Source organism: Necator americanus, chromosome X (genome assembly GCF_031761385.1).
Source record: "Necator americanus strain Aroian chromosome X, whole genome shotgun sequence".
NCBI lineage: Eukaryota > Metazoa > Nematoda > Chromadorea > Rhabditida > Ancylostomatidae > Necator > Necator americanus.
In genome coordinates, this window is record NC_087376.1 from 35,354,510 (window position 1) to 35,367,027 (window position 12,518).

Below are 12,518 nucleotides of genomic sequence, written 5' to 3' on the forward strand. Positions count from 1 at the left end.
AATATAGTTGATGGAGCCTCTAACAATTCTAGGGTAAATCTGAACGAACTCAATTTTCTTCTATTTCTGTAAGATTATCAGTTTTTAGGCAGTTTTTGATTCACTGTCCCAAGACTTTCCAGCGTTCAGTGCATTTTTCCTAACATTTCAATTGGTTTTCAAATTCACATGCTGTGGTAACATATATACGTGTGTTGCTTGTTTTATATTAAAAATATCTCTTTCAAGTCCAGAAAGGATTATAATACATGAGTCCTTGTTTATTTTTTACGTAGACCCTTGTGCCCACTGAACTTTTCAAAAGAGTCTACATCGTTAGAAGTTCACTACTTACGACTTCGATTTGCACGTTTCATTGTGTTTTTGCACATCTAATCTGTTGACGTGACGGCGAGACCAATGATCAACTAATTTTTTGTCCTTCTGCTCAAATGAGTGGAAGAATTCTGTTTCCTTACGGACTTTATCTACAACACATACCAGCCTCCACAGTCAGAAATTGTTTGAAAGAGTCATTCATTTGTCACAGCTGGTGTTCTGCTCCAAAAACAAGAACTGCTGAGAACACTTCAAAAATGCTCGGAAAATCATGCAAGGAATCCAATGAATCTCACATCCTGACGTCACCTATTCCTTCCTGGGCGAATGGGTCCTGGCAAGAAAACCGTTCATCAGTCCCTTGGTTACGGTGTCAGACTGGTCATGCATTTTCCTCCAACTACATTGTACTCCAATATTCCCTCCGCTCAAGTAACAACTAAACAGAACAATCACATCCGGTCAATGATGTGATCTCTCCGCCAAAAACTACACTTTTTGATTCAGCTGTACTTACACAGTTCTAGTAGTACGTTTAAGATGCTACTAGACAATGTCAGCCAAATGATGCCGAAGGAGGAAATGTTTACAATCATATTCACATCTGAATTGTTAAAGGTGAGCAGAACGACCCCTGACCCAGCAACCCTAACTGGTTCAGACACGGCCGAACCTCTCCGAACCCCAACTCTAGGTTTTCCCGCGGATTCTCTCATCACGTCAGATTCGTGGTATGCTGTGTTTAACATAAGGATTCATGAACGGGTGAAGTGGTAGCTCTGCGCACTCTTGCCTTAGGAGCTTAATTGACTCCTTCGATCGTGCACGACTCCCTTTAACGTTCTGGGTAAAAGTAAACAAAAAGCTTGAGCTTTGAAGTATGAACACCCTTTGACACGAATAACTTAATGTAGTAATTAACCTCCGTGTCAAGGTAACGTTTTTTGTCTTTATTTTTTCATTGTCATCTACGTCTTTTTTTCATCTTGAAACCAACCCCACTAGATGAAAGAATGTGTTTTAGATACATAACCTATCAAAAAGTTTCCCTGAAGCAAGGGAAGAGACTGACCATTGCAGTTTATATCTGCGGTAGAAGTTACAAGACAGTACAATATTCTAGATTTGCTCCACTTGACCAATATATATTATCTCAACTTGCGTAGTTGGTGACTTTCGACTCACTTTTAACCAATATAGGTAAGAGGTATATTTCTAGGAATTTGCTTTGAGATATCTAGTCTACTTCATATGAAGATTTTGAGCTGGTTTTACTACACAATTTTGCTCCGGCATTTTTCCTGTATACATTTTATACATTTGCAGAACGACATTTTATCGAAGCTCAGCTTTACAAATCCCGAAAAGTGTCATGGATTTTTCTGCATTATTTTTAGTGCTTCTTTTATGCCATTTGAGAATTTTGCCAGTCTTCATTTTCACTTTCTCCGGAAGGAATTGATTCGGTGTTTTCTGGATGTTCGGCTTGGTTTACAGCATCCAACAGCACATCTTCGGCCGTGTTCGGTAGCGAAGTTTTTTCGTGACTTCTAGACTCATTCGGTGAGTTGTCTTCATCTCCGGACTGATAAGGAGAAATGGAAAAGTGGACGGCTTCACGACCACGAGGTGGACGGATAGGAGTTGCGAAGATGTTGGGTCTAGCTAGAAGATGAGGTTTTTTAATTGTGAATGGCACGATGAGGGGTCGCAAGGGTTTTGCAGGAGCATCGGGAGTTTCCTCAGCGACAGCACTAGTGACAAGAATTTTTGTAGGCGGGTCCGTCTTACTGCTGCTAAGGCGCGAATCTCCTGTTTCCAAAACCGCCGAGGTTCTTGTGAAATATCTCATTGGCTTCATTGGGGTGATCTGATTCTCAATACCAGAATCTTGAACAATTTCAGAGTCATCAGGGTTGTCTCCAATTAAATGGGTCAGTACGTTCGCCGAAGCAGGTGCCTGGTTCACTTTGACGCTCTTTTTAGAAATCGCAGATTTCTCCGAAATGGCAGTGTTGGCATCCTCTGGGTACTCTGAAGAAGCGGATGGTGTAGTGCACAGCGACAGCATAACATCAGAGTTGTTAGGTTTCTGATAGGAAGAGCTTGTCAATGCCGTTTTGAAAGACACATTCTTTGGTGGAGATGCGGCATCGACTTCTTCCTGTTTGGAGGAATTATGCTGGTTAGTGCATGAGAGACTGGGAGGTGGGTTGCTAGGAAGTGGAGGAACAGAAGTGGCAGATGTCTCTGACATAACGACGAGTGGTTCAATAGTATCATTGCTCCTGCGCTTCCTCATTGGGGGCACCAGCCGAGGCATTTGAAGAAGCTGAACAAGGAATTTGTTTTATAAATTTTAGGACGCACTGAATCCAATGTTCATATGTCCAATGAACTAAATGTGACTTTCTAACTAGGTTCAATATTGGGAAAAAATGGCAAGCTTTTTCTTCTTTAGGATAAATATCAACCTTAGCTTTTTACTTCTTACAAAAAAGTGTGTGTGCAAAACATTAAGGCATAAAGTAAGGGGATCAGCCTTAACAAAACTTGCCGGTCATTAACTAGGATCAACTACCCCAGCTAATATTGCAAATGCACTTTTTCGCTATTCTAGTCTAGATGCCGGGCGAAGCAGGCGAAGCCACTCGATTCTGCACGATGTTTTTTACCACAGAGGCAACCAAAGCCAGAAAAATACATGCAAGCACTGTCTAACGTCGCGACACGTGGAATGGGCCAATCAACATGGCCAGTTTTTGGTACTCCACCATTTGTGAGAAATAATTAAAAAACCAGAAAGTGGATCACTCTAGGAATGATTCTATTCGTTTGTGTTCCAATTTGATAGACGTATTTTTATAAAATACTAAAATAAAAAATAGTAAATCAAACCTCTCTCTCGTAAACCTGGCAGGCTTTTGACGGCTCCACGCTTTGCTTACTTTTGAACGGGCGGAGCGATGAGGTAGCGCAGATCTTACGTTGAATACGAGCTCTAAGACTGGCCACACTTCGTTTTCCACGACGAACTGACTGCCTAGACAATAGTATCGTTTAGAAGTCTACTCAGAAAGACGAAAGCAAGGAAAATGAACAACTGACAGGGGTTCTCTCGCAGACACATCTTTGCTGGAACTTGAGATATAAGGAGAACCTACTGAAGATCTGCGACTTGGCTCCGTTTCAAGCTGAAAGTGCAATTTTTCTCGTCACATATTTCCTGCATATGACATCCCACAAGGTAACAATCTATATGTCCGACTTACTTACCGTTAGCTTAGAGGGCGTTCCTGTGCACACAACCGAATCATTGCATGGGGTGCTCTTTTGAGTTTCCTGGCACCTTGGCGACAGACAACCTTGCTTTTCAGAGACAGTATTGGATTCTGAAGATTACATTCTATTCGATGAGGTGTCTACAAAACTATGTGTGATTATAACCTTCAGGAAGCTCGTAGTAAAGACGAGAATATTTGTCGATAACTTCGTCAAGAGCAACTCTCCATCTGTGAATAGCATCATTGATAAGGAAGATATTGAGAGTTCCGAAGTCAAATACAATTCTGTAGCGGCAGACAAGCTGAAAGACTTCTCAAGTATTTTCCACTGCGTTATCGATGTGGTATCCAAACAAAATTTACCAAAACTCTTCCAGTATTCATAGTAACGGTCTGCGTAGTCACACTAGTCTTTCTTACGGAGTTTAGTGAAAGAATTAGCCCTGAATTATGTTGTTATTGTTAATTATTTTGCACTTAGGTTATCTTACGCGAAATGCGAACATGAACAGCAGCTTCAGGAGTATCCCTCTGTTACACCGAGCGCGATCGAGCATTCAGGTATTTCAGAAACATACGATTTATATAGCCTGCACAACTGTATGACGCAAAATCCCCAGAAAGCGAAAAACGGTACTGTCAAGATGTACTGCTGAGTGCCGTTGAGTGGACTCCAACAACCCACCTTCTCTTCACATTCAGGAAGACTTCCGCAATTTCTCTACGTCTCGTGCCCTTCAGGAACACGCATCAGAGACCGGGTCGTCTTCAGTATCGGAGGCTACAGAGACACCATCTACTGGGACATCCTTATCTTTTTTATAGATGATGTGGACACCATCCGTTTAGTCAACTTGTGTGAAGGGACAGGCCTTATAATTGATTCCATGTTCAAGAATAATCATCCATGTCGACTTAGGAGGCAATAGTCTCTAACGCCTGAGGATGAAAAATCTCAAAATAAGAGGATGAAAACTCTTAAACTTCAGCTCGGCTTGGTTTAATGAGCAGCATTCCCCAGTCGGAAATCTGGAATTGTTTGGGACGCCGCATTCGCCACTGACTACCGTTCGGTTCCTCTCAGATTCAAAATACGGTTTCACGAGAGAAGTCAGAGAATTCCTCCTGAACCGAAAATTGACGTAGCATGCTTGAAAAACGAAAAGTGCAGGATAAAATTTCTCCAACGTATATCTATCTATTCATGTTGGATACGGACCAGGGGTAAGCTTTGCGATTTACATCATCTAGATCCAGATTCTTTTGAAGTCTCTCGCGAAGTAAAAACAGAAGCTCTTCCGATTCTAAACTGACTCTGAACTCTATATTTGAGGTGAAAGTTTGCTTTCGCTTTTGAGGAGACAACATTCGCTTATAATTCTGCATATGCCACCAGCACTCAACCAGGAGAAGCGTCTGAGAAAGAATCTGCATCGTCAGCTGCAAAATTGCGAAAACGAATGGACGTCGAAACCAAGGGAGTTCGAAACGTTATACGAAGACAGAAACTTGGAGAAAGCCTATGCATTATTAAGAGAGTATAGCGGCCAAATGAAAATGTGTCTGTCGGCCTCAACATTGATAACTGTATCGCTCTCTTCAGGTAGAGATGACGGAATTAGTGCAGAAATGATACGATGTTTTCCTCCATCCGGGATTTGTGGAGTGAGGAAGGTCCTTTAGTCATTATGGATAAAGAAAAAGATACTTGGTTCGTGGAAAAATGTTATCAGAATTCTCCCAACGCCTTCCACTGCTTGCAGGGTGCTCAAGGCCAGTGCAGTTAACCTTTTGCGCTTCGTCCACTTGATGACATGAATCAACGAGCAGCTGTTATAGTGCGAACACCAGCCAGAGTAAGACAAGGGACAGTGGAAGAAGCTCCCCTTTTTAATTCCTGTATTGATGACATCATGCAAGGAACAGTCAAAGAGTGTCCTGCCGGAATCATCCTAGCATCATCAGAACGGCCTTTGGGCGGATCTCGACGATATTGTGACATTCGCAGGGGAAGTGGTACGAAACTTACACCAGTGGAACTGAAGTGAAACTTGTCGACCTTGTATCGGACCTTGATGTAAATATAGATTTCGCCAGCGAACTGATACGTATGAGCAGATGTGGGTCTCCTCAAAACCTTTGCAAAGGGTCAGTGGACATGAGCAGCCGGTCGAACTTGTGAATGAGTTCTGCTACCTCGGCTATATGCTGAAGAACAACCGGAGCAACGAGAGTGGCATACAACCGTTATTCAAGTCCTTGACCAGCCCTTTGTGATCGACCCCATCGCACGCGAAATTCGACTGTGAGCCTACCAATTCTCTAATCTAATAAATCTAATAATACTAATTTGCCCTATCATGATTTACGTATCTAGGGCAGCGCAGTCCAAAGTAAGAATAGACGTTTATAAATATGTAGTAAATGTAGTAACAAATAAATAATATGTACACCCTGTTCCTCTTCAAAGGAACGGGGTAACCTTATTGGTGAGCCAAAATGCGAGGAAACAGTGAAACCCAGAACAGTCTATTCGGCGTGCAGACCTCGTGCGATATCGTGAAATTACGATTTCCGAGATGCGCTTTTGTCGAATTCTAGAATCGCGGTCGTTTTGGGTGAGTAGAAATATCCTCCGAAAGCGAAAGTGATGGATAGACAAGAGACAGGGGTGTTTGGGACATGCGATGTCTATGTCGATGTGATAGTAATAATATTTTATATTCTCTCGATTACCACTTTTAATCGGATATGCTTTTTTTCACATTTTGATCATGACGTATACAATTACGTACAGCCGACTACAGCATTTCGTCTACAGATCACCTGACCTAGAGCGCTCATTCACTTGAGTGTTCCAGGCTCGAGATTGATAGTATGGTATGATAGGTTTCATACCACATTATTACTGTCGGATCTGGAACACTCAAGTGTTTACCTAAGTTTTTAGTGCTAGCACAATCTACAGAGCGAAAATACTCACCGTTTTCTGAAGTTTTGTAAATAATGAGGGTGTCCTTATTAGTAAGGGACAGTTGATATTTCGTAATTTTTCCAGTCCTCCGAAAAAAGGTTCTCTGAAACAAATGCAACGACTGAGTTAGCTCTAATACTTTAAAATATGTAGTAGCAATAGCACTCGTATATAAATACGTCCTATTTAAAGCAGAGCGCAATCAATCGTTTGGTTTGCTCCCCACAGCAGCATTTCCATTGGTTTTACTTAAATAAGTTGGTGAGCAGGGTCAAGGTTGCGTTGAGAATTTCTCGACAAGGGGTCGTAAGAGGGGTGTCGGAGGGGGGGGTCGTAAGGCTTGCCAAAAGAGGAGAAAAAATGAATAAAGGAAGAAGAAAAAGACGAGGAGAGTCGATTTCAAGTAAACTCATATTAAGAGATGCAAAATGTTAGAAAACTAGATGGCAGAAGTATTTTCTTAAAGATTTTGCTGGCATAATTTTACGCCTTTTAGTCCAGGACTAGTCTGGGAGAATACTAAATAAATGAAGGAAATCCGGATTATCATAAATGCGAGGGGTCAAGAGAACGAAGGCAAGAAAAAGAGTGTAAATTATGCATGCATTCTGAACGAAAACTTGAGTCTTGCGGCCTTGCTTTTAAGTGAGTTGTTAATAAAAAATATTGTAAAAATTTCACCAAGAAAATGGAAAATATTGAGTAAGAGAGAAAGAATCATAGTGGTTATCCGGTATCCATAGTCGGCTGGAGCTCACTGAGGTCAATAATACTTAGTACTCATGGCAGAAAGTGATGTCTAGCCAGTTTTTATTGCCACTGTCAGGGATCAATCCCTGACAAAAGTCAGATTTTTTGATCTGGTGTGCGAGAGTTAAAATAGTACATTTTACATACGACAGTAACGAATTTATTATCATAACTCGAAAAAGCAATTTCGATGCTGTTAGAGAAGAAAAGGCATCCACAGGCACAAATAGGAATAAAATTAGTGCAAAGTAGGCTCCACGAGTTTCTGAATATCGACACTCACCGTGAATCTCATCCAATAAAGCTGCATGCAATTTGTATTTCTATTTTTTTCTGCATTTTTCTTCTGTATTTGTATTCTGTCTGTACTTTTTTTTTGAAACCTAGCTGACAAAAATTCTAGATTTTTCCTCAAATTTTCGAACTTCTCTCAAAAATGAGGGAGAACCATAGCACATATAGAGACCAAAATTAGCAGCCGAGAGTTTTCCTTGATGCTCCATCAAAATATGACTACGAATTTTTCAACCGCGCTACCGTAACCTTGCAAGTGCGAAATCTCAGATTTTTGGCAACGCGTTAAAATCTGTGCGACTTCAAACGAACTTCAGTTACTCAACTCGTATTCCATAATGAAGAGTTCGTTTTGAAGTATGTTGTAGAGAAAAATTCTTCTATCACAACTCATTTTTACATTTTTCCAGATAAATTTCGTTCTTTCAAGACCTAGTTGAAAAAAGGTTGAGAAAAATGCTAAATTTCTCAAGTTTTCCTCAACTAGCATTCAAAAAAAAAATCAGAGGGTTCCTAAAAAGGATATTTTAACCTTTCTATAACGTGAATCTTCCTTAACAGGAAGCAGCCACCTTTGTCTTCCTCCGTCTCTTCTGTAGTCCATTATTCATATTTTTTTCAAGCTGCTAAATTCGATCAGTGAAGCAGTAATTTCCAATCAAGGTTTCGTTCTAGTCGCTAAAACGATCTCTGATAACACCTCAATGCGGTGAAAAGTGTTCTAAATCCAATTTCGGAAAAACTGGCGGTGGAGAGTTCTTTTCAGTAATTTTTATCAGGTTTTCCAAAAATTGAGATCTCGGCAAGGATCAAACTAATCATTGTCTGTAATCGGCCGCGTATACAAGTCAGATTGCTACCTATTCGTGATGGCCGTGCTGTAACTAAACGCAATCAGGTGTGTACGCATTGGGAAAGTACGAGCGATGTGACCTACACTGTTATATGGCGAAAAATTCCCATATGTTGCAAAAAGGTGCAGTCGTCCAGTACATCGCCAGAACCTACAACCTGAATGATCAGCTGCCTGAAGGGAGCATGGAATCTTCGGCAACAACTATTCGTTTCGTCACGCTGAACTGCCGAACACTATCGAGTGAGCTCCAACAAACCGCCCTGTTTAGGCTTCTGCAATATCTCTGTGCGCCCTTTGCTGCACTGCAGGAAACACGTGGGAGAGATTGCCCGTCATCAGAATCGAAAATTACGCCATATACTGCAGGTACTGGTGGAGGGATTTGGCTCAATGTCATCTAGATGTGCCTTCGTACGACTGCGGTATCGCAGAGGACGTAAACTCTGAATCGTAAGTGCCAATACACTTACTGAAACCGCTGAGGATAACAGTAAGGACGCCTTCTACGATGAAATTAATGCGTTAATGTCTAAAATACCCAACCAGCAGGTTGTCGTTGTCGGAGTCGACGCAAATGAAGGGATTCGAACAACAATCTGATGTGCTAGGAAAATGGTATTATCCAGCGGAGTGCACGTCGGACAACGGTGGCCGTCTGGTTGACTTATGCGAACAGACAGACGGGCCTCATCATCGCTTCCACATTTAAGAGGATTCATCGACGCCATCAGCTCATGTGGCAGGGTTCAACCCTTTTGACGCCTGAAGAGCAGCGCAAGCGGAAGATGAGGACTCTCAAACTTTACCTGGACTACGTTCTGACGAAGAAAATCCCCCAGTCGGATATCCAAAAACCCAGAGATGTTTGGAACGTTGCTCTCGACTCAGACCGTCCAGTTCTTCTCAGCATTAAGATACAGTTCCACAAGATTAACCGAGGTGTACCTCCTCAATCGAACATCGACATTACATCTGAAAGGCGAGAGTGCAGAACGAATTCCCGCCAACGTGTGTCTATTCATGTTGGAGTACGGACCAGAAAGAAGCTTGATTTCTTGCGGATTTCTTTGCAGAGTGCATCCAGGACGAGTGCGAAGAAAGCACTCCCGGTTCAAATGCCGCGGAAGAAGTTTGTCTTTGCATCTGCGGAGACAAGATACACGTAGAATTCTGTATGTGTCGCTCGCATCACTGGCCATTTCAATTCGTTATCGCGGTCTTGTTGCATAGCCCGACATATGCGGTTAGCCAGGAACCACCGACCGAGTCGGAGGTTCTGATCTTTATCCAAAAGATGAGAAATGGAAAATCTGGTGGAGACGATGGAATCAGCTCGGAAATGCTGATGTATCTTCCTTCGTCTAAGATTCGTGAAATGACAAAGATCATCGGTTCAATATGGATAGACGAAAGGATACCTGACCCGTGAAGGCTCGCTGTTATAATTCCTCTCCACTAGAAGTTCACAGACCCTAGGAATTATCGAGAAATCTCCTTGCTGCGTGTTATGTGCAAAGTTTTGGTGCGGATTATCCTGGACCGACTTATTAAACATCGCGAAAAAACAACGCACGACGAGCAAGCTGGATTCTGAAGCCGATCTACGACTGACCAGGTGTTTATCGTTAGGAGAGTGACCGAAATCTGGGAGCGGTACTCACAGCCGATGCAAATAGCCTTTCTGGACTTTGAAGCCCCTTTCGACCCTCCTCATCGAGGCCGTCTTCTCGACGTGCTCCGCGTCGATAGATTACCATGAAAGTTCGTTCATTTGATGACATGAATCAACGAACAACTACTGCAGTTCGAACACCAGCCGGATGTAGTGCTGCTTGGCTATTATTGGCCTAGGGTATCCCAAAATGAAGATCTTCACGCAGAAACTGATGTGGTACACCTGCGAATGACACGTGGAAGATATCAACATCTTGCACCGCCATCGAAAGTGGCTTCAGAAAATTGTCTTCGCTGCTTTGGTCATTTAATAAGGAGACCAACAAATTGCCTTGTTCAATGAGTTTTGAGGACTCTGTCGGATTCAAGCTGGAAGAGGCCACTTGCCCACAAGCGGAAGCTCTGGACTGAGGTGGTGGAATAGGACCTGAGGATACTCGGCGTGGACAGGCAGTTCAGACGAGACGCAAGGTTTCGCCGGATATGGAACAGTGACGAATGGATCGGTTCTGTGCAAACTCTCGCAGGAGACCGAGAAGGTTGGGCAGATATGTTCAAGGACGACACACCTCGGTGAAGATGCGGGTAACCGCCTAAGGCGATGACATCGGCCCGCCGGTTAATTCAAGTAAGTAATTGTCTGTAATCACTATCAATGAGTAGAATTGTGTAGAATCACTATCAATGAGTAGAAATGTGCAGGAAGTAGAAAATGGTGAAAAATGCTTTTAGAATGCATTCCCACGGATCTCCCTCTCTAGAGGGATCACAGCCGGTTAGTCGCGAGGCTACGTGGCGCGTCCCCGGGTGGAGGATAGGGGGCTAATCGCGGACCAAACGCGACCTTGCGCTTGCCCAGAGACGCAGGTGGATTCAGGGGATGGACTCCCTGTTTCTGCTGAGCCAGGACTGACTCATGACATTCTTGTATCCCGCACGTCGGTCCGGCCAAAAGCCTGCAATCAAGTGACTGGGAGGTGCAAGGGAGGCGGTTTGGAGTCGCCTCCAACAAATAAGCTCCACATGTCCACACCGGGAGAACGAAAGTTCTCCCAGAAACTCATGGGACTAGAGGCTTGCAACCTGCCCATGGGTTTTAAAATTTTTAAGCAAAACACAGTAATAGAAAAGAGTCTACTGATTCCGGAGGAAAGCCTGGTACGGTAGCGCCAGGTAGGACGGGGTTGCAGGAGTCATGTAGGCTACCAAAACGGAAAAGGACTAGGATGGCGATCTGTACTTATAACGCACGTACGCTTGCATCGGAAGCGGCCATCGAAGATCTGATGATGCAAGCCAAGAAGATCAAGTACGACGTCATCGGACTGACCGAGACGAGACGACGTCACCCTCTCAACGCCGTGTATGAAACTGGAGAAGAACTGTTCTTAGGAACATGCGACAGTAGAGGTGTTGGTGGAGTTGGCGTCCTCGTCAACACGAGTATGGCAAAGAACATCGACTCTTTTGAACAACTTACGACCCGAATCGGACGTCTGCGGATGAGAAGATGTGGCCCAATACCAGCTTTGACTATCTTCGTCGTTTACGCTCCAACATCAAGCTACGAAGAAGAAGAAGTCGAAGCTTTCTATATGGACCTGGAGAAGTTCTACCAAGAAGATCATGCCTTCTACAAGGTCATAGTTGGCGATTTCAACGCTAAGGTTGGCCCAAGAAGAACGCCGGAGGAACTTCACATCGGGACCCACGGCCTACAATGGAATGACCAGGGAGAGAGGCTCTCCGAGTTCATCATGACGACTAAGACCATCCATGGGAACTCGCAATTTCAGAAGCCCTCTTCTTTACGCTGGACGTGGGAGTCACCCGGTGGAGGGTACCGTAGTGAAATAGACCACATCATCGTCAATAAAAGGTTCTGCCTGACGGACTTCGGTGTTGTACCAAAGTTCTACACGGGATCGGACCATCGCCTCCTCCGAGGAAGATTTTCCTTCACAAGGAGAGCAGAGAAAGCCGCCAAGTTCAGAGAGAGAAATCCCAGGACTACCATCAACTGGGATCTCTTCGCTACGCTAGCCGGCTTTTGGGAAGATTCCGCAATGGACAACATCGACGAGGAATATGACCGGCTTGTCGAACACCTTCACGACTGCGTGAAGAAGGCTGAGAGTTTTAAAACCACCAAGAGGCGCCTGTCTCTTGAAACTCTTGAGCTGATACGCCAGCGTGGAGCAGCACGAGCCGCAGGGAACCAAGAACTCACGTCCGAGCTCGCAAGGCTTTGCCGAGAGGCGATAAAGGAAGACCTTAAAGAGAGAAGAGCAGAAGTGCTGGCTGGCTGAAGCTGCAGAGGCGGGGAAAAGCATCCGCTATGCCCGTCGAGACTTCGCCAGTCGCAAGA

The 12,518-nt window shown here is 43.7% G+C and overlaps 3 protein-coding genes across 4 annotated transcripts; 2 read left to right on the forward strand and 1 right to left on the reverse strand.

Moving 5' to 3' along the window:
• Positions 1–1,723: 1,723 nt before the first annotated feature.
• Positions 1,724–8,224, reverse strand: RB195_026429 (uncharacterized protein; the record flags this gene model as incomplete). Of its 2 annotated transcripts, none has more annotated exons than XM_064214981.1 (8): positions 1,724–2,650; positions 3,217–3,361; positions 3,427–3,512; positions 3,595–3,710; positions 3,766–3,904; positions 3,966–4,045; positions 6,586–6,679; positions 8,153–8,224. In XM_064214981.1, 8 exons carry the CDS (start codon positions 8,222–8,224, stop codon positions 1,724–1,726), a joined length of 1,659 nt encoding a protein of 552 aa, XP_064070862.1. The 2 variants fall into 2 exon arrangements, with proteins under 2 accessions (XP_064070862.1, XP_064070863.1); XM_064214982.1 differs by lacking the exon at positions 8,153–8,224 and adding an exon at positions 7,610–7,621.
• A 986-nt stretch (positions 8,225–9,210) lies between these two features.
• Positions 9,211–9,642, forward strand: RB195_026430 (uncharacterized protein; the record flags this gene model as incomplete). The annotated part of the gene is made up of 1 exon (XM_064214983.1): positions 9,211–9,642. One exon carries the CDS (start codon positions 9,211–9,213, stop codon positions 9,640–9,642), a length of 432 nt encoding a protein of 143 aa, XP_064070864.1.
• Positions 9,643–11,376: 1,734 nt separating this feature from the next.
• Positions 11,377–12,459, forward strand: RB195_026431 (uncharacterized protein; the record flags this gene model as incomplete). The annotated part of the gene is made up of 1 exon (XM_064214984.1): positions 11,377–12,459. One exon carries the CDS (start codon positions 11,377–11,379, stop codon positions 12,457–12,459), a length of 1,083 nt encoding a protein of 360 aa, XP_064070865.1.
• Positions 12,460–12,518: the final 59 nt, after the last annotated feature.